The sequence below is a fragment of the Octopus sinensis genome, linkage group LG13, assembly GCF_006345805.1.
Source record: "Octopus sinensis linkage group LG13, ASM634580v1, whole genome shotgun sequence".
In the NCBI taxonomy this organism is placed as follows: Eukaryota; Metazoa; Mollusca; class Cephalopoda; order Octopoda; family Octopodidae; genus Octopus; species Octopus sinensis.
Genome location: NC_043009.1, coordinates 56,148,634 through 56,173,661, shown reverse-complemented (window position 1 = coordinate 56,173,661; position 25,028 = coordinate 56,148,634). Strand labels below are relative to the sequence as shown.

The window sequence follows — 25,028 nt, the reverse complement described above, 5'->3', positions numbered from 1 at the left end:
ATATAACAAGAAAGTTAGGGGTTGTGGGTCCAACCCACTAAGGGATAATATTTATCCAATATACTGTTGGTATAATATCCAATTATTAATACACAAGCGTTTTTAATTGCATTGCAATTAACTTACCTATTGTATTAAATGGGTGAAGGTAAAGAAATATTTTACCATTAATTTATATTGCAAATAAGAAAATGGAGAAGCACATTAGTTGGTTCATCAACTTTAGGTCATTAAAATGTTGACTTAGGGAGAGAGAGCTAATGACATTCTACTATCTTAAAAAAATTAAGGATACATTGGATAATTTCGTTTTTATATTTGGTTTGCAAGATTCTTTATGTGAATTTGTGTGTTAAAGCATATTTTATTGTCTGGGGAGAGTCATTCTCTTTTAGTGCCTTATTAATTTAACACAATCTCCAATTTTCACTCATTTACTTATTTATTTTTAATAAAATTTTCTTTGTGACTTGCAGCCTTTTCAATAGTCACTGACTCGGGATAAAGTCAGCGACTATTGAAAAGGTTGCATGTTGCAGAGAAAACTTTAGTAAAAATAAATAAGTAAATGAGTGGAAATCAGAGAGCGTGTTAAATTAATAAGGCACTAAAAGAGAATGACTCTCCCCAGACACAATAAAACATTGGATAATGATATACCACAAATAACTATGATAAGTCACGAATGGAACACCCTTTATCTTAGGTCTGTTCACTGATGACTGAACTGTGACTACTAAGAATAATCGATATCTCGCCATACTATACATTCTAATATATCAGTCACTGCCATACTTCTTTTCTCTCCACTAATATTTCATATAATTATTATTTCATTTTTGTAATTAATCATTTTACTTTCTAATTTCTTTCTATTATCATAATATATTCAACCAAATAAAGTAGCTAGAGAAAGCCATCACTTCTCCTCTATATTAATGTAACAAGTGATGTGAGTGTGTATGAATGTTGATATTCCATATTTATAAGCACATTTGTGAAAAAGAGTTTATGTTCACATTCCTTGTTAACATTAATATTAGTTGCTCTGAGCTTTTCAAGACCACTGGAACAGCAAAAATGTTAGTGGACGACAAGAACATCTGGCTGTATAATCCTACCTCAAAGAACTTCCCATCCAACTCATCTTAGCATTAAATATCAGATGAAAAAATAAATGAATAAATAACAGCGATAAATAAAAGCATATCTTTGTCTGTCTGCTATCTATGTGTGTGTGTGTGTGTATATATATATATATATATATAAAATTGCTTGTTTTTCTGTTTGTTACCAATGCACGCAAAAACCAGTTAACCAATCACATTCAAACTTGGCATGACAGGCCCTTAGAATCAGATATAGGTTGTCCTCAAATTTGGACCAATATTCTTCTAAAGTTTGATAATTTTTTTACCCAATCAGAAAACAGGATTTGAATGTTGTCATTTTGTGCATGACAACAGGTGTTGTCAACTATAAACAAATGAAATATTGGTGGAATTCTGCTTTTTGGAATTTTCAGAAAATTTTTGAGAATTTGTATTCTGCACAGGGGAATTCATAAGTTAATGCAAAAACAGAAAAGAAATTTTTTGGTGTGTGATTTAAGGCCTATTTAGCTGTTATTTTTAGCACATCTCACGAACATACAATACCTCGTGTTTTAAGCATTTAATAAGTGAAAAATGACAGCATGGATTGACAGAACCACAACAGAAGGAGACAGGCACCTGTATGCCTGTGACTTTTGTTTGGCTAAAATTACCCAAAATATGTAAACTTTAAAAGCTATTAACTCTTTATTTATTGATTTATTGCGAAAATGTATTTCATGTTAATGATTATCATACAAAACTACACGAAGACACCAATTATGAAATCAATTGGAACAAAAATTGAAATTGAAAAGTGGCAGCCAAACAGAAAAGATCCTAATAAAAGTGGCTGTGTGGTAAGTAGCTTGCTTACCAACCACATGGTTCCGGGTTCATTCCCACTGTGTGGCACCTTGGACAAGTGTCTTCTACTATAGCCTTGGCCTGACCAAAGCCTTATGAGTGAATTTGGTAGATGGAAACTGAAAGAAGCCAGTCATATATATGTATACATATGTATGTGTGTGTATATCTTTGTGTGTCTGTGTTTGCTACACTCAGCATTGCTTGACAACCGATGCTGGTGTGTTTACGTCCCCGTAACTTAGTGGTCCAGTAAAAAGACTGATAGAGTAAGGCTTACGAAGAATAAGTCCTGGGGTCGATTTGCTCGACTAAAGGTGGTGCTCCAGCATGGCCACAGTCAAATGACTGAAACAAGTAAAAGAGTAAGAGTAAAGAATATACTTATGCTTTGAGTTCTGTTTTCCTGTTGGCACCACCAAACCTGGTGAGAATGCCATGTAAAAGAAGACCCACTACACTCTGTAAAGTGGTTGGCATTAGGAAGGGCATCCAGCTGTAGAAATCAAACCAAAACAGACTATGGAACCTGGTGTGGTCCTTGTCCTTGCCAGCCCCTGTTAAACCAACCCACCCATGCCAGCATGGAAAACGGATGTTAAATGATGAGGATGATAGGCATAGCTGTGTGGTAAGAAGCTTGCTTCCCAACCACATGGTTTTAGGTTCAGTCTCACTGAGTGGCACCTAGAGTAAGTGTCTTCTACTAAGGCCTTGGGCTGACCAAAGCCTTGTGTGTGGATTTGGTAGTTGGAAACTATAAGATACCTGATGTATATATGTATATACGGAGAATTCACAAAAAAAAAAGACAAAGACAGGTGGTGTAGACAACAAATAGATGTATTAGTATAATGCTTGGAAGTGAAAAAGTCTTATACACACAATCAATTCATTTGAGAAAAACGTAGAATGTTCCACAATCCCATTCTTGGTAAATTCTGTATTCATTTTCACATTATTCATTCCCTTTCACAGTTCTATTATGCATTTTCCGCTCTATTTCAGCTGCACTCAGGCAAAGGGCATCTACATGACAAAATCTCAAGTGTTGGTGTCACAAAACTCTAGCAATCAGTACTCTGTAAAGTGGTTGGCATTATGAAGGGCACCCCGCCACTGAAACCATGCCAAATCAGGCTCTGTAGCACAATGTAGTCCTTGGACCTCTCAGATGCTATTCAACCATCCAACCCATGTCAGCATGGAATATGGATATTAAATGATGATGACACCTCTCTCTCTCTCTATATATATATATATGGGTGGCACGTAAAAAGCACCCACTACACTCACGGAGTGATTGGCATTAGGAAGGGCATCCAGCCATAGAAACACTGCCAGATCAGACTGGGCCTGATGCAGCCTTCTGGCTTCACAGACCCCAGTTGAACCGTCCAACCCATGCTAGCATGGAAAGCGGACGCTAAATGATGATGATGATGAGATATATATATATATAAAACATCTAAATAATGAGAGAGATAAATTGAATATTAATTTAATTAATATCAATTTAAAACCTGTAGCCTAGCATACAAAAATCTGAAAAATCAGAGAAAATTCTAATACATGTGTATATTTAAAGGGCTAAAAAAACACTAAGTGGTCAGCCGTATGCTAGAAGTAGATCACCAACGATCAAACTACAAATAAAAAAATGTTCTCTAGAGAAAAATTCAGCAGACACCAGAACAATATGCGGACAAGACAGATGAAAATTATATAAAAAACAAGAATTACTCGCAGACCGGCGGTTTATAATTAATATATATATATATAAATATAAGGGTTTAGCAACAAGTTGCTTCACCACATACCGAAAAAAAACTTGGTCGAAGATGCAAGGGATAGGTTTTCTTTTAGCATTTTCAAATTTATAATTTTTGAAATATCATGTTGATGAAGGAAATGAATTTTTATAATTCTAATCCAGAAACGCGTTCATAATTAAATGAAGACTGTTTGATTTAATTATTTTTTCCTTCTTTTTGCCTATGTGAGTTACAAATAGTGTTATCTGTGGAGTTATACCTGTAGTGAAAATGAATTAGCTGTCTTTGGCTGCTATTTCTAAATTTTCAGTACGTGGTGAAGCAACTTGTTGCTAAACCCTTAATTATATATAAAAAAAACTTTTTGTACAAGTTTTTACTGATAATGGTTTTTTTTCCAATACTGAAACTACTTGGTAAAATTTATTATTAATTATTAAATTGATAATTCTTTACCCTATATCTGTAATGAGTATATATATATCTTCACCTTCGAAACGCAGAGTAGATGAAACCATGGCGACTGAAGAATGGGAATTTTCCTTGTGTTATTTGTTCTGTACTCTATTTTTGTTGTTTCAGAAAAATGTCCAGTTCCTTGGTTTTGTGTTTATGTTTTCGTTTCTCATTGTGTTCGACGTTTTTTTGGTGTCCTGTACCCATATATGCATGTATATATACATGTAGAGGTAGGTACGTACATATATGTATGTATATATGCATATGTTTTATTTATTAATTTATTATATGACGGAATGCACGCATCCATTTCTAAGTAAGATTGTTCTATATATATATATATATATATATATATAATATTAATTAGAGACAAAACCACTATTTTGCAAAACAAACAAGGAAAGACTTAATCAATACATAAAATTTTAATAAAAAGTAAAAAAACCGCCACTACAATTGTTTCATGTCTTGATCGACAATCTTCAGGTGGATTTCCGATTTTTAAGTCAGTTTCAAATTATATATATATATAGATACATACACACATCTATTTATATATACATGTGCATGTTTTTGACACATTATATTTATGTAACTGCGTATAAAAAGTTTGCTTCCCAACCGCAACTTTGGGTTCAGTTCCATTGTGTGGCACTTTAGGCTAGTGTCTTCCATTATAATCTTGGGCCAACCAAAGCCTTGTGAGTGGATTTGGAAGATGAAAACTGAAAGAAGCCCATCATACATATATATAGCTTCGTTTGTCAAAATACATAAATCCGGAGGAGGAGAACACTCCAAGATGTAGGGCTATTAATATTATAGTGGGGCAGGGCGGTTTATGGGGTCACCCTGGGTTTCTTGCTCATACACCTTATGGCGTATCTCCAGACCCTGAACGCTGCTGGCTTGAGACCTCTTCAAAATATTTTAAAGGTCTTTGGCCAGCAGTGTTTGGGGTCTGCAGATACGCCTTATGAGCAAGAAACCTAGGGTAACCCCATAAACTGGCCCACCCCACAATAATATATATATAATAATTTCTTAAATAACGGAAGATGGATTTGGTATCAATCTTTATTTTGTACGAGCGAAAGTGTGTGTGCATATGCATCCTGATCTAAGCTAGCTAGTTAAACAACCTTTCATCCCCTAGACATTACAACTTGCATACTCTCTTTTTATGCTTTTACTTGTTTCAGTCATTTTGACTGCGGCCATGCTGGAGCACCACCTTTAGTCGAGCAAATCGACCCCGGGACTTATTCTTTGTAAGCCCAGTACTTATTCTATCGGTCTCTTTTGCCGAACCGCTAAGTGACGGGGACATAAACACACCAGCATCGGTTGTCAAGCAATGCTAGGGGGACAAACACAGACACATAAACACACACATACATATACATATATATCGATATATACAACAGGCTTCTTTCAGTTTCCGTCTACCAAATCCACTCACGAGGCATTGGTCGGCCCAGGGCTATAGCAGAAGACACTTGCCCAAGATGCCATGCAGTGGGACTGAACCCGGAACCATGTGGTTGGTTAGCAAGCTACTTACCACACAGCCACTCCTGCGCATATATATCTCTCCCTTTTAGTACCATTCCCCTGTCTTAAACCCAATGTAACTCAATCCATCCCTGTCCATCTATTAACCTACCCTACAAATTTTTTTTTTTATCAACAATTATTTGTCTATATTTCCAAGTGTTTGCAACTCTTATTATAGGAAGATAATAATAATTGAAAATTGCAGCAATGTTTCATACCCTAACCAGATGGGCATACAGCAACATGACAACCAAAACTCAGGATCTTTAGCAAGAAAATAAATTTATGTATGGATGTACCTGATGAGACCCAGACTGCAAAACTGATGCAACACAATACGTTGAAAGGAGTCCCACCTGTAAGGGACAGTTGCAAGATGGGTGGAAACGACCATTGTACTAAAATAAAGATTGATACCAAATCCATCTTCTCCTTACTCTTTTACTTGTTTCAGTCATGTGACTGTGGCCATGCTGGAGCACCGCCTTCAGGACTTATTCTTTGTAAGCCTAGTACTTATTCTATCGGCCCCTTTTGCCGAACCACTAATTTTACGGGGGTGTAAACACATCAGCATCGGTTGTCAAGCGATGTTGGGGGGGGGGCAAACACACACACACACACACACACACACATATAGATATACACGACGGGCTTCTTTCAATTTCCGTCTACCAAATCCATTCACAAGGCTTTGGTCTGCCCGAAGCTATAGTAGAAGACACTTACCCAAGGTGCCACGAAGTGGGACTGAACCCGGAACCATGTGGTTCGTAAGCAAGCTACATAACACACAGCCACTCCTACGCATATGCACACACCCATTCCTACACATAATAATTAAGAAATTATTATTACTATCTTAACTAACACTGTGGAGTTTCGGAAGTAGATCCAACGGAAATATACCCCGACTGCGGATGACACCAGGTACCCAAACTGTACCAGTGCTCTACTAAACACTTCACTATACTAATCGACATATACCCATCAGTCCAAAATATTAAGTATTTGTGTGTGCGCATATGTGTTAATGTGCGTCTTTGTCCCCCTCCTTTCGCCATTTGACAACCGGTGTAACTTAGTGGTTCGGCAAAACGAACCGATAGAATAAGTACTAGGCTTTAAAAAACAATACTGGGGTCGATCGTCCAACTAAATCTCTTTAAGGTGGTGTCCAAGCATGGCCGCAGTTTAAAGACTGAAATAAGTAAAACATGATACTGTGTATGTGTGTGTGTATATATATTTCTTTTGCCGAACCGCTAATTTACGGGGACGTAAACACACGAACACCTGTTGTCAAGCGGTATGGGGGACAAAAACAAAGATATACACACACATATAAACACGTGCGCATACACACACACATATATATATATATATGTATATATATATATACACACACACACACACATTCAGCCCTTCATGTATATATATATATATATATATATATATATATATATATATATATATATACCCACAAGCGCACATATACCTAAGAATTTTATTAAATGATTAAGAGAAGTGGGATTCCGAGAGAACTCAATGGTTTATACAAATATATATATACACACACACAAATATATATATACATACACAAATCTCTTAAAGAGAGTGTGTAAGCAGTTAATTTTTGCCTGTGAAAGGCAGGCTTTATGAGTTATCTTTAGACCTGTTGTTGCTATTGTTGGCATAATCATGGTTTGTGTCGCACAGGTGACCTCGTTGTTTCCTCATAACTTTCTGAGAAATGTATGATCATTATGTAGAGTACGTTGTGAGGTTGTAATGTACGATTATACAGACAACTTCAAAAAATTTTTGAAATAGTTTTTGATCAGTCAGCTCTCCCATTCAACTTGGCTTCCTTAGAATTCTTGAAGATGCATATTTTTAGATTGAACTTTGCAGAGATAGGTTTATGAGAGTTTAAATTTCGTAGTGTTGACGTTTCAAATACATAAATTTGAAAAAAAAAAAAAAAAAAAGTGAAAATACCAGGAGGGGGAGGTCGTCGAGGAATTTGATCTGAAACTCCACGGGAAAATTTTTCTTTTCCCTAAATTTTATGAGTACATACATAATCTACACGCTCGATAACATATACCAGCAAAATTTCATTTATGAATAAGCATTTTTCATAACATTATGGGCAAACAAGATCGAAGACAGAGAGGGGCGCCAATCTGTAGTTATGCCTTGTTGTTCAGCTCCCGATCATCCCTGGTGAAGCAGACATATAATTAAAAGTATTCCAGGTCACGACTGGAATACTTCTTACTATTTGCAGCGAATCCGGACACTTATAATCCAATGTATCCCTTATTTAGACGGCAAGGTGTGATTTTGGAGATTTGGCTGCTTTTTCTAGTGGGTCGAACGACCACATAGATGTTCTCTTGTATGCTCGTATTTGCAGGGTCCCACGAGAATGTTTACCCAAGCATAAAATACACTCTTTCTGTAAATAGAAAAGATTAAAAATAAAGCTGATGTCGTATAAAAATAACACTTATATATGTCCACCATCAACAGTGGCTATATTTTGTATTAATGTTCCATTGTGGAAAATAATGAAATCATCACTATTGATACCAGGGTGGTGACGTTCAGATGGTAGAATGCTGACTACATTTTTTGAATACCATAGGATCGAAATGAATTAAAACCGCGTTTAGTAAGTACCTATAATAAACAATATCGATAAAATCGACTGTTATTATCCCATACAAAACTCTCACCTTGTGTTTAATCAAAATACTGATTTTAGATAGACATGCTGAGCCCTGCATTAGCTAGGAATTAGCTTAGAAACAACGCGATTTCATTCTTAGTCGAAGTCGCTTCTAATTATGTTGCTAGTAAATATAGTAGATTGCACATACCTCAGTAAATAACAGTTTACTAGCTAAGGCACAAGACTGTGCGTTATTTCCCCCCCAATTTTGGTGATTCTAGTGGTGGCGGCGGAGAGGACATCGAGTTTAATCCAAGTAGACCTGGGCGGGATTTGAACTTAAGAGCGTAAAGGAATGCGTCAGAATGTCATTAAGCATGATGCGACAGATTCTGCCACTTCATAGCACTTGTAATAAGAATTTCTTTTCGCCCTTTCTACTCTAGACACAAGGCCTAGAATTTGTGGGGAGGGGGGATAGTCGATCAGTGCTCAATTGGTACTTGATTTATCGACCCCGAAAGGACGAAAGGTAAAGTCGATTTAGGCGGGTTTCGGACTCTTGAAGGTAAAGAACGTCTTTATTATTGCCACAAGGGCGATGGATGCGGGACATTACAAGAAATAATTACGAAAACGGTGTGGGCTCTCGAAGATTCAGGCGATCTTTCGCCTTGACTTGCATACTTGTTAAATGCCAAGGTTCAAATTACCAAAAAAGAATAGGCATGGAAAACGAAGGTATTTAAAAGGAATAAAATGAGACATGCCAGTAAGGTCTCCCCTCTCAGATCCAAAAATTATCCTACTCCCAAGGGCTAGTGCCCCTTCCAGCTGTTCTCTGGTTTTGGTTTCCAACCTAAGCAAACGGCTACACATTTAGTGGGAGCAGAACAGTCTATTGTACGGATCTCAAAACTTGACTGATCATTAATTCTATCGACCCTGGCAGGACAAAAGATGAATTTAATCTCGGTAGTATTTCAACTCAGAGTGTAGAGAGACGGGAAGCAGACTCTATCGATTTCTGCCAATCTTCTTCTATCTTAACGATAATAACCATTTCTAACATTTGCATAAGAACCAAAAATTTGGGGAAGAGTATAATCGATTAAATCGATCCAGTACTAATAGCGACTCCGAAAGATTTAACGAGAAAATGACTTCGGCAGGATTTGAACTTAGAACATTATTGGACGTAAACTAATGATGACGACGATGATGATGATGATAAAAATAATAGCTTCTTTCACTTACCTTTATTACCGTTAGACCAAAATGCAGAAGCTAGCGGTAAAATCAAGAGACACGTTGTAAAATAAGAGATCCTAGTGTATAATAAATTCCATGAGGTAGTGTATGGTTGGAGGCGACACATTTTGTATGACCAATGTCCAGATAAAACGCATTAAACATCAATTGGAATGAATTATTCAATCAAAAAAAAAAAAAAGAGGTAAACTTAAAGTTGTAACTCTTTGGAGAGTTATTATTACTGCGATAATTATATTTTCCTGTTTTCCTTTTTAGTAAAATTCATTAATATGGAATTCATATGAAATATTCCCAGAATGTGAGATATCAAAAGGTCACCATTTTCAACCACTTGTTAGTGGAAAGTCTTCTTTTCTTCCTTTCGAGGACACGCAGGTGGTTAGAAAAAAATCTTTTTCTTTTTTTTTTTCGTTATAAAATATGAGAATGCTGGAACATAATGTTATCATCCATCGACTACAGTCTAGGTCAGATTTTTCTCTTTTAAATGGTCTTTCATAGAAAAGAAAAGTTGTGTCCAAACTTTTTAAGTTTGGCTGAGAATTACTTCAATTAATCACACTCCCTTGAAAATAATTTTGAATTAGTTTTTTTTCTTTTCCATGTAAACATTAACCTCGGTTAGTTACACTAAATAAAAAAAAATTAAGATAAAATTTCTTTTGATAAATACAGTCATTTCTTAGAATGGAATTCATTCAAAAAAATTATTTCCCGTATTCAGGTAGAAAAAGAAACGAGCTACTGGAATCTGAAAGTTGTTCAAACTCATGTTTGCCCAATTGGACTTAACTCCGCCCACCTTCAGTCACGTGCTCTACATAACCGGAAGAGGAAATGTTGCCATTGCTAAAGCGTGAATGTGCAGAAAGTTGAATAACAACAATGGTGAGTGCTTGTCTTTCGCTAATTAAACCAAGTTACACAGCATCTGTGCGTGTGATGTTGATAAGTAATCATAAAACAGTAGTTGAAGTAAATATTAAACTTAGTTTAAAGTACAACTGTGCCGTAGTTTGCTTAATTAGTAACGTTTGTCATCGGTTTTAGTTTCTCTTTTGTAACATTTACGGCATTCGGCAGAATATTAAAATAACCGTCATCATTTCGTTGTCACATCAGCTTTTTTCCTCATCAATACTTCAATGTTGAATCACTAGTGTATATATTATGGAGATATATCATAAACTATTATCCTGCTGTTATTGTTTAGTCCCAGATCGGTCCTGATAAAAGATCTATGATCAAAACCATTTCAGCTATGGTCGTCATGCTCCTCTTGTTTTCAGGCATAGTGTATTCCGAACTAAATTATCTCATGTAATTTGGTTTTATAACGGTAATTTTTAAGGAGATTTGGTTATTATCTCTACCACGTCACACGATCATTAATAGATTCCCGTCGCTGGCTCGTAAACTACTATGGTATGATGATATCACATGTTATGTTGCAGTGGAAGACGCTTTATCATACATACACATGACTTAGTTTTATAGCTTACACATGTTACACCACATAATTAATTACTTCTCCGACAAGAATTTTAAACGTGACCAATACAAACTGCACGACAGATATAGGAACACGTCTTTAAATCCGTTCTTCTGTACTCTGCATCTACGTCCCGCCGAGATCTACTTAATCTTTCATTCATTCGAAGTCGATGAACTAAACGATATACGAAGTCAACACTACAACTTTGTGTGAGATGAATATATGTGTACAGGCGAAGCTAAAGAATACGCACACCCGGTGTTTAGGGGTTGGTTTTAGGGTCACGCCAAAAACGGGTGGTGTACGTATTCTTCATCTCTGCCATGGATACAATAGCATCGGCAAACATGAAACCGCCTCGTTAGCTTTGTTAAATTATACGCTGTACTGATTAAGAAAATTAATATTCAGTTATTTTCTGCAATATATTCTTTTACTGTTTCATGCTGGGGCACGCCTTTCAAAGGATTTTAATCGTACCCATCCCTTAATTTTCCGTAGCATAACTGCGGTCAATTCGTTTCAGTTTTGGTACATATTTCGTTGAGTTATTATTATTTTCACTAAATAGTTTGTATAATCTAACACATATCTGCAGGTACAGATATGACTACGTGATTAAGACGTTCACTTCGCAACCACGTGGTTCTGAGTTCAGTCCCACTGCGTGACACTCTGGGAATGTGTCTTTTATTGTAGTTTCGGATTGACCAATGTTTTTAAGTGTATTTTAGTACACAGAAATGCGTATTGACTGAAAAATATTTGTAGAAAATTTTATCAAAAAATACCCATTTTTCTAAAAGTTGATTCGGGCGAATTATGCAAAAATTCCCCTCTCCAGCTTCAAAGATATTTTTCACAACAAATCCTGTTATAATTGGTATCTACAGTATATGAAAAGTAATTGTATAAAATTTTATAAAATATGTATTTTCCTGAAAGTTATGAGGAAACAAAGTCGGTGTTGGGAGGGACACTTGCGTATGTATGCCTAATATATAAGTTTGTGCGTTTGTCTCTCTCTCTCTCTCTATCTGTATCTTTTACTTGTTTCAGTCTTAGACCGTGGCCATGCTGGGGCACTACCATGCAAAATGTTTAACAAATCGATCCCAGCACCTTTTTTTAAGCTTCGCACATATTCTATTGGTTTCTTTTACCGAACCTCCTAGTTACGGGTATGTGTTTACACAGGTTGTTAAGCGGTGGATATGAGACAAAGACACGCATGTACTACACACACACACACACATATAAAGCTTTATAAGTGAATTTGGTAGACAAGCTGAAAAAAGCCCATATATTTCTCAGCAGATGGAGTACCTTTTTTGTTGAATTTTCTATCACGGAATAATGCATTATATATATATATTTGTTCCTGAAAGTTGTTTTTTATATATTTACTATGGATTGCTTGGAGCTAACTTTCTGAAAAAAGTTGAATCTAAGATGCATCAGATGTGGTGTGTAAGAGAGACGACTGCGCTGGTATGGTCATGTGGCGGGAATGGATGAGGATAGCTGTGTGAAAAAGTGCCACACCCTAGCGGTTGAGGGAACCTGTGGAAGAGGTAGACCCAGGAAGACCTGGGATGAAGTGGTGAAGCATGACTTCGAACATTAGGCCTCACCGAGGCAATGACTAGTGACCAAGACCTTTGGAAATATGCTGTGTTTGAGAAGATCCGGCAAGCCAAGTGAGACCATAACCTCGTGGCCTATGCCAGGAGTGTAACCAGCCCACTTATGCATACCTTTCCTTCATTGGACACTAAACTCTGCTTGTGAAGACCTGTTGAGGCAAGTGAAATCGAAATCAAATTCGATGACTGGCATCTGTGCTAGTGGAGCACCATCCAAGTGTGATCGTTGCCAGAGAAGCTAACTGGCTTCCATGCCAGTGGCACGTAAAAAGTACTATTCAAGCATGATCGTTACTAGCGTCGCTTTACTGGCATTTGTGCTGGTGGCACATGAAAAAACATTTGAGCAAAGTTGTTGCCAGTGCTGCTGAACTGGCTTCCGTGCAGGTGGCACGTAAAAAACACCATTTAAGTGTGGCTGTTGTTAGTACCAACTGACTGGTCCTTGTGCCGGTGGCATGTAAAAGCACCCGCTACACTCTTGGAGTGGTTGGTGTTAGGACGGGCATCCAGCTGTAGAAACTCTGCCAGATCGGATTGGCGTCTGGTGCAGCCAACTGGTTCGCCAGTCCTCAGTCAAATCGTCCAACCCGTGCTAGCATGGCAAGTGGACATTAAACGATGATGATGATACACACACACAGGGTGTTAGGGCTAAAGTCGACAGTTTGCATAAAAAGAAGAAAAAAAAACTGAAAATCCCCTTCAAAAATAAAAGTCTTTTTTAACATCAAAAAATATCAACTAGATTGTCTGACCTTAGCAAGCATACAAAAGTGAATGTTAAAACATACATATAAATATGCACACACAAAAAAATGGTGCAGGTACTTCTGTGTGTTTTGTGGCCATGTGATTTTCAGCTCCATCATACTGCATTGTACCGTAGGCAAATGTGTTCTATTACATCCCTGAGCCAACTGCCTTGTAAAGGAATTTGGTAAACAGAAACTGAAAAGAAGCCCCATTGTGTGTATAGATATATAGGTGTGTGCGTGCATGTACATATTAATGTGTATGTATTTATGTCTCCTATGTCTCGACAATGCATACTAATTGCAGACAAGTATTACTGTCATACAAATGGTGGTGCTGTTTGCAATCTCCCACAGAAACGTCCAGACTAATGGACTAATTGGATACAGTGAGGGTTTGTGACAGGAAGGGCATCCTACTGTAGATAATTTACTGCAGGAAATCCTGTCTGGCCTATGCGAGCATGGAAAAGTTAACATTAAAATGATAGACTTGCTTCTCTAAGAATTTTTAACAATTTCATATACAAAGCATTAGTTGGCCCAAGGCTGTAGTAGAAGACAATTGTCCAAGGTGTACTGTGCAGTGGGATTGAACCTCAGAAATGACCATTCTTGTGAATGGGACAATAGATTATAACTGTATTATATTTTTAGCCAATACCATATATAATAGTCTTGTATACACTAGAATATCTTTGTGGTTAGAATATGATCAATCAAGTTAGTTTCATCAGCAACTGAGTATTGACTTTAACTATCCATATTGATATTGCTTATAAACCCACTATTATTAAAGGCTTAATAAATTGGATAGACTGATTTAACTCTTCTTGTTATTACTTTCTTGTTGAAATACACAGCCTTTGTTTCAGTAAATTTTGTCATTATTAATCTGGTATCGGGAACATAAACTACGACAAAATTTTTGATGGAAGATCTAATTTAGTTGCTTTTAAAACAGGAAATTTATAACATAGAACCAAAAGTGGTTTCAGGCACATTAGTATGAAAAGGGTTGAATGTTTAATACATTCTTGACAGCTAGTTCGGTTAATAAATTACTGGCGATTTAACGATGTGTTCTGGTGCTAATTTGTACTGTAGGATATATAGAGAGATTTTATTCAATATTGTGTAAACTATTACATTCCATAGTACAATACTGCATTGTAATGTCTTAGTTTCAAAATTATACTGAGAACATCTATAATTAACAGCCACTCTTTTGAGAAACCAAATTTAATCTTTAGCATTATTATTTTCAAATGTTTCATCTATGAAACTTATTTGGTACTGACAGATTTTGCAGTTAATATCAGTCCATTATGTTTCAGTACAATATAATTTTTTTTTCTTATAAATGTCATATATCACTACAAGGAACTGAATATGTATAATTAACTTAAAGGAACTGGAATTGTCGAGAAAGCTTTCAAATGATTTCAGTGCATATATACTAAAACATTTCAAGTGGTTTCTTTCTATATTCTCTGAGAATTGAAAGTTACATTAAGTGTATCAAATGACAATTATTCCTGCAAATATCATTAGTTCTTGTCAAACTACTGAAGTTAACACAACACTGCTTATTACAGACGTTGACTCTTTGAAAAGTCTAAAATATCTGTCAGGCATTGTAGATGGAGCAACTATTTTCACATTACAAAACATACATTTTGGCCTCAGTACAAACTTTCAAACTGATGATTAAGAAGTTTGCTTCCCAACTATGTGGTTTTGAGTTCAGTCTCACTGTGTGTCATCTTTTACGATAACCCTGGGCTGACCAAAGCCTGTGAGTAGATTTGGTAGACAAAAACTGAAAGAAGCCCATCATCATCATCGTTTAACATCCGCTTTCCATGTTAGCATGGGTTGGATGATTTGACTGAGGTCTGCACCAGACTCCAATCTGATCTGGCAGAGTTTCTACAGCTGGATGCCCTTCCTAACGCCAACCACTCCGAGAGTGTAGTGGGTGCTTTTACGTGCTACCGGCATGAGGGCCAGTCAGGCGGTACTGGCAACGGTCACACTCAAATGGTGCTTTTTAAGCCCGTCATATATATTTGTATACTAGCAAATCTACCTGTCCTTTGGATGGTTTAAGTTGCTTTGGTGGTATTTTTTTCACTAAATAATTGAACTACTGGGAAGGTTTATGAGTAGTACGGCAATCTATGTTTTCGATTAACCTAGGTACGGAAAATCAAATTGATGGCTGGTTATTGTAGAGGTCATTGCACTTTAATGATCATAGAACATAAAAGTTTGCAAGTGATGCAAAGTAGAACTACTGAAGTGTTTTGGGAGTAGATTATGGATAATGACTACAAAATATAGTTGTTTAACATGAAAGCGAAATGTCTTGTCAGAAACAGCCACATAAATGGTGTAAGGAAATTGAAGGAAGACTTTGAAACTTCCCCTCTGTGAGTTTTTTTTTTTTCAACAGCAAAGGAAGCTATTTTTTGGAGAGATAAGCTAACAAAAGCCCCTTTATTCTGTCTTCCCACATGTCCTGCGCATAAATTAACAGTGAATGCTACATAAGGTTAAATAGGTATGGAGCTTTCTGAAAGATACATACAGCTTTCACTAGTGAAGCAAAACTCTTATTTAAAGGTTAATTCTTTGGGACGAATCATATGTGAGTGATTGTTTAAAAAAGGCTAGAACAACAATGCTAAAACATATTTGAAACAATGGACAACAATCAAAATATAATGGCTGAGTAAATAAGCATCCTTAAAGTGAAACAACGCATTTGTAGGTAAACAACTATGCCTGCATCTGTTTTATAAGTCTGGTAGTTATTCTTTCTGTCTCTTTTACTCAGCTACTAATTTACGGGTTTGTAAAGATGTAAACAAACCAGCATACTCACAGAGAGGCTTCAGCACAATTTTTGTCTACAAAGCTCATTCACAAGTCATTGGTCACCCTGGGGTTATAGAAAAAAAAAAAACACTTGCCCAAGCTGCCATACAGTGAGACTGAACCCAAAACCACATGGTTGCAAAGTGAGCTTCTTAGCCATACACTTATGACAGAAAATTGTTTTGAAACGCATGACTTTAATGATTCATAGTAGACTCAACACCCTAACCACTAACCCACATCAAATATAAGACAGGGAGAAAAACTGGCCAGATTGACCTATTCCAAAAACGATTTTCTGACCTTTTTATCAAATTGACAGGTAGGGTGGGCTTTCATTTGACAACAGCAGAATTAAAGATGTTTTGTTGCCATAACTCCACTACCTGCTTATTAAAATGTCTTCAGGTGTTTGTAATTAAAATAGCTTTAAAAAAGGTGTTTGGGATGGGTGGGTCTTGACCTTAAGGCAGATTTTTTTAAAATGCTTAGATTGACTTTTAATTTAATTCATAATTTGTTATTGTACTGTAGCCATGATATAGAGCACAGCCTTGAATGGTTTATTCAAACAAACTTAGCCCAGGACTTTTATTTCAAGTCTGGTGCTTTTTCTATTGTATTTTCTTTTGTGTTTTTTGCTGCTCATGTTAAATTGTAAGGATACAAACAAACCAATATTGGTTGTCAGGCAGTGGAGTAACGACAGTGTGCATGTACATGCACATGCATGCACACTCACACACACAGGTGTTGGTGTATGGCTGAGAAGCTTGCTTCCCAACTTTGTAGTCTAGGGTTCAACTTCACTGCACAGCTTCCTGGGCAAGTATCTTCAACTATAACCCTAGGCCGATCAAGGCCTAGTGAATGGAATTAGTAGATGGAAACTGAAAGAAACCTGTTGTATATATGTGTGTGTGTGTATACCCTCATCTTGGCATGTAATGGGTGTAAATGAGCATCAGTTTCATGCAAGCAACATTGATTGTTTCCAGTCTTCTGTGAAAAATATATCTGGTCATGGGGAACTTTACTTGGAAATATATTGAGTTGGTGACAGGAAGAGCATTCAACCATAGAAAAACTGCCTCAATAAATTCTGTCTGTCCAGTGCAAGCATCAAAAAGTGGTTGCTATATGTGTGTATGAGGCTTCTACAGAGTTTCTGTCTGTCAAATGCATTCCTAAGGATTAGATTAGCCTGGGGCTATAGTGGAAAACACTTCCCCAAAGTGCTGTGTGGTAGGACTGAACTAAATACCATATAGTTGCGAAACAAAATTCTTTACTGCAAGGCCATGTCTTGGCAGTGTAAGCACTCTACTCCAAAATTGCAAGTTTTCTGCCTAAATTAAAAACAATTATTATTAAGTAAAATGACAATTGAGATCTAAACTAAATACTTTACATTATTATATTTAGTTTTAAAGTTCAGATCCTTTCTGTAGTCAAGTTATTTAAAACCTGGAGAACAGAATTGGCAACCCACATTTTGGTTTTGCCATTTCATTGTGAGAGACTAAATATGTTTTAAATATATTTAAATGTTATAAATATTTCTAGTGCTTCATTGAGTTAGTTGGACTGCAGAACCATGTATTGGGTCAGTAGTTAAAGCTGCTTCATTTTCCTTAAAGTTTACTGCCAACTTGAGATAAGTAAACTTTGTTGGAATTCAGTGTCAGAGATAGCATACATTTTAATTGCAGGGGTCAGAGAACAAACTTAAGCTAGCCAGCTGTGTTCTATTTTTGATCATTCTAAATCTAAGTGAAAATCTCTTTGTCCCTCTGTTTTATTGCATTAGAATATCTCTCTCTGGCCCTCTGGTAATGCTATAAAACATTCGTTTAACCCTCTCTGTATCATATTTCTGTTGAAATACACTGTCTTTGTTTCAATTTTCAATTAATTTTGAAAATAATGACAAAAACAATAGGTCACTATTAACCTTTCATTTTCTTGGTTTCATAAAGCCTTTTTTGTACATAATTCATCATCATTATTTTAATGTGCACTTTTTCTGGTGGAATTTGTTGATTCTCTATGGTCACATCTGCTCTTTCTGTCACCAGCAATCACTTGAAATCTTTCCTGTTATGGCTGTCACTTTTCAATTTCTTCAATTTTTGTTCCAGTTGATTTTATATTTGGTGTTTTGGTATAGTTTTGTATGCTAATCATAGACATGAAATTCATTTTCACTATAAATCAATAAAACTTTTCTGAGATTAAGTGCAGAAAATTACATCAATACATCAAATTTTAAAATTTCTTCAGGTGCAGCCAAATAGAAAAAGTAATATTTTCCCCATCACTGGACATATTTTCATGAAAGAGTGAAAATGAAGACATCATATATATGATGGTGATGCTTGTATACAACCATCACACACAAATGCATGCACATATATATTTTATATATACATACATGTGTATATATATATATATATGTGTATATATATATATGTGTGTGTGTGTGTGTGTATATATATATATATTCTTTTATTCTTTTATTCTTTTACTTGTTTCAGTCATTTTGACTGCGGCCATGCTGGAGCACCGCCTTTTAGTCGAGCAACTCGACCCCGGGACTCATTCTTTTTGTAAGCCCAGTACTTATTCTATCGGTCTCTTTTTGCCGAACCGCTAAGTGACGGGGACGTAAACACACCAGCATCGGTTGTCCAGCAATGCTAGGGGAACAAACACAGACACACAAACACACACACATACATATATATATATACATATATACGACAGGCTTCTTTCAGTTTCCGTCTACCAAATCCACTCACAAGGCATTGGTCGGCCCGGGGCTATAGCAGAAGACACTTGCCCAAGATGCCACGCAGTGGGACTGAACCCGGAACCATGTGGTTGGTTAGCAAGCTACTTACCACACAGCCACTCCTATTTAGAAATTATCAGTATATGATTTAACTTATTAAACAAAGTTCAACAAATTCATTCATATTTATGTGATGGAGGAGATTAAATGTTAAAATGGATTATAGTTTTTTTATTTTTCATGTTGCTATACAGTTTGTTTCATGCAAAAAGACTCAGATATTCATAAATAGAAAATCGTAATAGTCATATTTGTACTCATCAGAAGCTGATATAAAAACTAAGAGACGTTAGAAGTACATAGATTTTCTCTTAGTTATTGTTTTAGAATTATTGTATTTGTTCTTGCAGTCATGCCTAATTTGAATCAAGACTGAAAATTTTTTTTTTAATGTGTGTGTGTATATGTATATATATATATATGTGTGTGTGTACATATATATATCTTTTATCTTTTACTTGGTTCAGTCATTAGACAGGTCATGCTGGGGCACTGCTTTGAAGAATTTTTTTCATTGAATAAATTGACCCCAGCACTTTGCTTTTTTAAAGCCTGGTGCTTATTCTGTTGGTCTCTTTTGCTGAACTGCTAAGTTATGGGGACATGAACACATTGACACTGGTTCTCTAGTAGGGGACAGACACAAAGACACACGCTCATATATCTATCTATCTATATATATGACCAGGCTTCTTTGAGGTTCCATCTACCAAATTCACTCACAAGTCTGCCCGAGTCTATAGTAGAAGACACATGGCCAAAGTGCCAAATAGCAGGACTGATCCTGCAACAGGGTGGTTGGGAAGCAAACTTCTTACCATACAGCCATGCCCTTCTCCTCCTCCCACCCTAAGCACACCAGGCTCTCCTTCCCCTATTCCCAATTCCTTCGTTACGCAGGCTCTGCGGTGACAACCATGACTTTGACACTCTGTCTCAACTCATGACTCACCATTTCATCCTATGTGGATATCCCCTCACCACTATCCACACTGCCCTTGCCAGAGCATGTTCTGTGGACCGTGCATCTGTTCTCACCTGCCCCGCCGTCTCCCATTTCCCCTCACCCACCACTCTACCTCTCCAGTGCACCATTCTCGGAGCCTTCCAGTTCGACCCCTCCACTTTGCACATCTCCCCTCCTTCAAACGAGACCTCTTGATCCATAGCTTCTTCCCTAACCCAACCTCCCAACCCAGCTAGTTCCCCTGCTCCCGCCCACACTGCCACACTTGCCCTTACCTCTCCAACACCACCCTCCTCATGGGCACCCGTCATTGACCCTATCGTATATCACTGACTCCTTTACCTGCACTTCTAGCAACATCATCTACTGCATCTCCTGCTCTCTCTGTCCTTCTATAGGTCAAATGGGACGCTGCTTGGCTGGCCGGTTTGCGGAACACTTCTGAGACATCCAAATCGGCAACGACACCCCAGTCTTGCACCATTTCCACTCTACTGGTCACTCTTTACAACACTTGTCTTTGTTTGGATTGTCCTTGCTTGCACAGCTGTCTTTGCCATGAGCACTTCTTTGAACCACATGGGCTCAACTTTCCTCCCCTCTTCATCTAACCCCCTCCTCTCTTCCTCTCACACCTACTTCCTCCCACCCACCTCTCCTCTTGCTCTGGCACCTACTTTCTCTCTTCACTCTTACCCAGCTCCCTTCGTCACCACATCCCTCATTACCCCACTCCTACATATTCCAACCCCACCATCCCTATACATCCCGTCCCACCTCCACCCCATCCTTTAGACCCCCACCCTTGCTTCTCCCACTCTCGCCTCCCCCACACCCCAATACCACACCACATGACACCACTCTGCACACACTAGCACTGACCACTTCCCGGCACCTACACCATCATCCACACACCTACACATGCACACGCACACATCAACATCACCAGCTGCCTTCCACATGCACATTCATGCTTTCACATACACATGCACATGTACCTTCGTTTTGGGATCACCACTACTTTATTATCTCCCCTTCTTCCTAGCTCTCCTGTGTGACCTCTTTGTTAGGCATTTGCCATGATAGATCGCTAGCCACTAAACCTTTTTCTATTTTCTCTCCCTGTTTATTTCTGCGTTCCTTTCTGTCAAAGAGTATAGGCTCGAAACGTAAAAGAGTTTCTCACTTCTCGAGCGTTAAACTAATCCATCTGTTTGTTGTTTACACAACCGTCTTCGTCTTTTGTTTTTTTGTAAATTCTCACTCTAATATATGTGTGTGTAAAATAGGCTTCTTTCAGTTTCTACAAAATTCACTCTAAAGCTTTTGTTGGTCCAATGCTATGGTAGGAGACACCTGCTTAAGATGCTGCACGATTTGACTGAATCCACAACCATTTGTTGAGGAGTAGACTTCTTGACTAATGCTTGTTACATTTTTCATACATAATACTTTCTTTAAAATTACTTATCTCTTGTATTTTTAAATCTTAATTTACTAAAGAAAAAAAAAAAGTATGAATTGAATATATCTAATGATTAAAAAAAAAATCCTTTTAACTATTTCGTTGCCGTATTTCAGTTGAAATGAGGAATTTAGCAAAATAACTTTGTTAATTTGGAACATGTTTTGATGGAAGGCTTCAATTTAGATTACTTTCAGCAGGAAATTTGTAACACAGAACCAGCAGCAGTGTCTCAGGTGGTTTGGTATCAAAAGGGTTAAGTTACTTCTTGCTGTAGAACCATTTTTTAGAAAAATTCAAGATTTTTGAAAATATATATCATCATCATCATCATCATCATCATTTAGCGTCCGTTTTCCATGCTAGCATGGGTTGGACGGTTCTACTGGGGTCTGTGAAGCCAGAAGGCTTCATCAGGCCCAGTCAAATCTGGCAGTGTTTCTACGGCTGGATGCCCTTCCTAACGCCAACCACTCCGTGAGTGTAGTGGGTGCTTTTTACGTGGTTAATAATAATGTATGCTTTTCCTTTTATTCTTTTACTTGTTTCAGCTATTTGGCTGCAGCCATGCTAGAGCACTGCCTTGGGGGGTTTTAGTTTTAGTTGAACAGATTGATCCTAGGGTTTATTTTTTAAGTCTCTTTTGCTGAGCTGCTAAGTTATGAGGATGTAAACACAACAACACCAGTTTTCAAGCAGTGATGAGGGCACAAACACAGATACAAAGACGCACACACATAGATATATACATATATATATTTCTTTATTGCCCACAAGGGGCTAAACATAGAGGGGACAAACAAGGACAGACAAACGGATTAAGTCAATTACATCGACTCCAGTGCGTAACTGGTACTTATTTTATCGACCCCAAAAGGATGAAAGGCAAAGTCGACCTCGGCAGAATTTAAACTCAGAACGTAACAGCAGACGACTATATATATATATATATATATGCAACGTGCTTCTTTTGGTTTCTGTCTACCAAAGTTGGCCCAAGGCTAGAGTTGACACTTGCCCAAGGTGCCATGGGCAGTGGGACTGAACCCGGAACCATGTGGTTGGGAAGCATGCTTCTTACCACACAGTCACTTTGTGCCTATGTTGAAAATTTAATGAAAATCTAACTGGATATGAATAAACTGCTGTGTAGCTTGGTATTTCATTAATTTGTAAAATCATTGATCATATTGTTTATTATACCAGCCCCAATTGAAAGAAAGATAAAATAATTGTTAAGGTCTCTTAGACATCTTTTATCTACATTTTACAAAGGAACTCAAGGCCAGAGTATTAAACTTCTGTCTGCTACTGCCTCCTCCTTCATTTACAAAGCTATAGTATTTTCTTTCAGCACCTCCTCCTGTGTTCCTAATTCTTTCAGATTAGGCTTGGCATCTTGTCACTATTCTGTCTATTGGGAATAATCTCCAGCTTGCTATTTGATAAGCATTGGTATCCACACTAGTTTTAAGGGTGTGTTTTGAGGTTAGAAATAATATAAAAATAATAAATAAATAAATAAAAGCCATCTCCCTTCCTCCCTCCTCATTCTGATAGTGTTTTGGTTTGAACTTCTGAACTTTGTTACTATAGTCCCACAACTTACTTTTCAACCTCAGGCTACTGACTGTCCCATGTATTTCATGCTTTGTTGGTTTAAACTGCAGTTCTTTGCGCTGTGTGTGTGTGTGTGTGTTACATTTTATTGCTGCTTTATTTCTTACATATAAATTGTTATATTAAGATATTTATTTCAATTCTGAGAATATTGCTTTTAGGCAGCTGTATGTCACGTCAGACTGATGTTATCATTTGAAACCTATTAAAGTTTCAATTAGTTTATTTTATCTTTGAAGGGGCAGGATTTGTAAGTTGTTAAAGATATACAGAAATTGTTGTTTAATATCAAATTTTTCTTTTTCATTTTTTTTTTTTTATTAACACTTTAGACAATAATATTCTTGAAAGAATTAAGAACATATTATCATTATGCTAGAAATATGAGATCTTTAAATTCTCTCCATAGCTCTGTCTTGTAGAGACATGAGGCCTAGTAGTTAGGCTGTTGAGTTCATGATCATAATGTTGTGGGTTCAATCCTTCGATTGGGTGGTATATTGTATCCTTGAACAGAGCACTTCATTTCGCATTGCTACAGTCTACTCAGCTAAAATCAGTACCAGTTGTATACTGGTGCAGTCCACTTTCTTCCAGTTGTTACAGCTTCAATATTCCACTGGATACAGGCTGAGAAATCCAAGAGGTGAAGGATGGAGGTTGGAAAGATGTCTGGCCATAGAAAATTTACCTCACAACCCATGTGAACATGGAAATATGGGTGTTAAGATGATGAATAAAAGCAAATGCTTCACTTTGGATTTCATTGTAAAAATGTAAACAACAACAAAGTGGGCAGCTTCTTATTTCTTTATTGCCCACAACGGACTAAACATAGAGGGCACAAACAAGGACAGACAAAGGGATTAAGTCGATTACATCGACCCCAGTGCGTAACTGGTACTTAATTTATCGACCCCGAAAGGATGAAAGGCAAAGTTGACGTCGGCGGAATTTGAACTCAGAACGTAAAGACATGATATAACCGCTAAGCATTTCGCCCGGAGTGCTAACGTTTCTGCCAGCTTCTCTCTACTGCTTTGTTTTACTAAAGGGCATGTGCCACAAAGAATGAGGGGAAACTATCCAACTTGTCATCATCGAAGAAATGGACTTAAAAATGACAATGATTTTGTTCCACATCAATCATTGCTCCTTTGATTTTTTAAAAGAAATATAATGTGACCACCACATAAACACTTTTTAAACCTAAAAATTTGTAATATGTGCAGGCATGGCTGTGTGTTGAGAAGTTTGCTTTCCAACCACATGATTCTAGATTCAGTCCCACTGCAGGGCACCTTGAGCAATGTCTTCTATTATAACCTCAGCCTGTTGTATATGTGTCTGTGTATGTTACTGTCTCCTTGCCTTGATATCGATATCACATGATAAATGTAGACAGGTGTCACCGTATTGCAAGCAGTGTCCTTTCTTTCCAATCTTCTGAGAAAAACATATCTGGCCATGGAGAAATACCACTTTACTTGGTGACAGGAAGAGCACTGGGCTGTAGAAAACCTACCTTAACACATGGGTCTGTCTGACCCACGCGATCATGGAAATGCAGATGTTAAAATGATGTTGATTTTATCCTCTTTTTAACAGTTGAATATAGTGCTATCCCCATTTATGA

General features: G+C 37.1%; 2 protein-coding genes across 7 annotated transcripts in view; one reads left to right on the top strand and one right to left on the bottom strand.

Moving 5' to 3' along the window:
• Positions 1-10,418, bottom strand: part of LOC115218235 (vascular endothelial growth factor receptor 1) — a 101,067-nt gene extending 90,649 nt beyond the window's left edge. For all 6 annotated transcript variants that reach the window (XM_029787960.2, XM_029787961.2, XM_029787962.2 and 3 more), the window contains exon 1: positions 9,690-10,418. In XM_029787960.2, the coding sequence (XP_029643820.1) occupies positions 9,690-9,810 (121 nt within the window). In that variant the 5' untranslated portion in view covers positions 9,811-10,418. The remainder of the gene's footprint in view (positions 1-9,689) is intronic.
• Positions 10,419-10,467: 49 nt separating this feature from the next.
• Positions 10,468-25,028, top strand: part of LOC115218236 (proteasome maturation protein) — a 73,483-nt gene continuing 58,922 nt past the window's right edge. Inside the window, exon 1 of the mRNA XM_029787965.1 lies at positions 10,468-10,595. Coding sequence (XP_029643825.1) covers positions 10,593-10,595 — 3 coding nt within the window. The 5' untranslated portion in view covers positions 10,468-10,592. The remainder of the gene's footprint in view (positions 10,596-25,028) is intronic.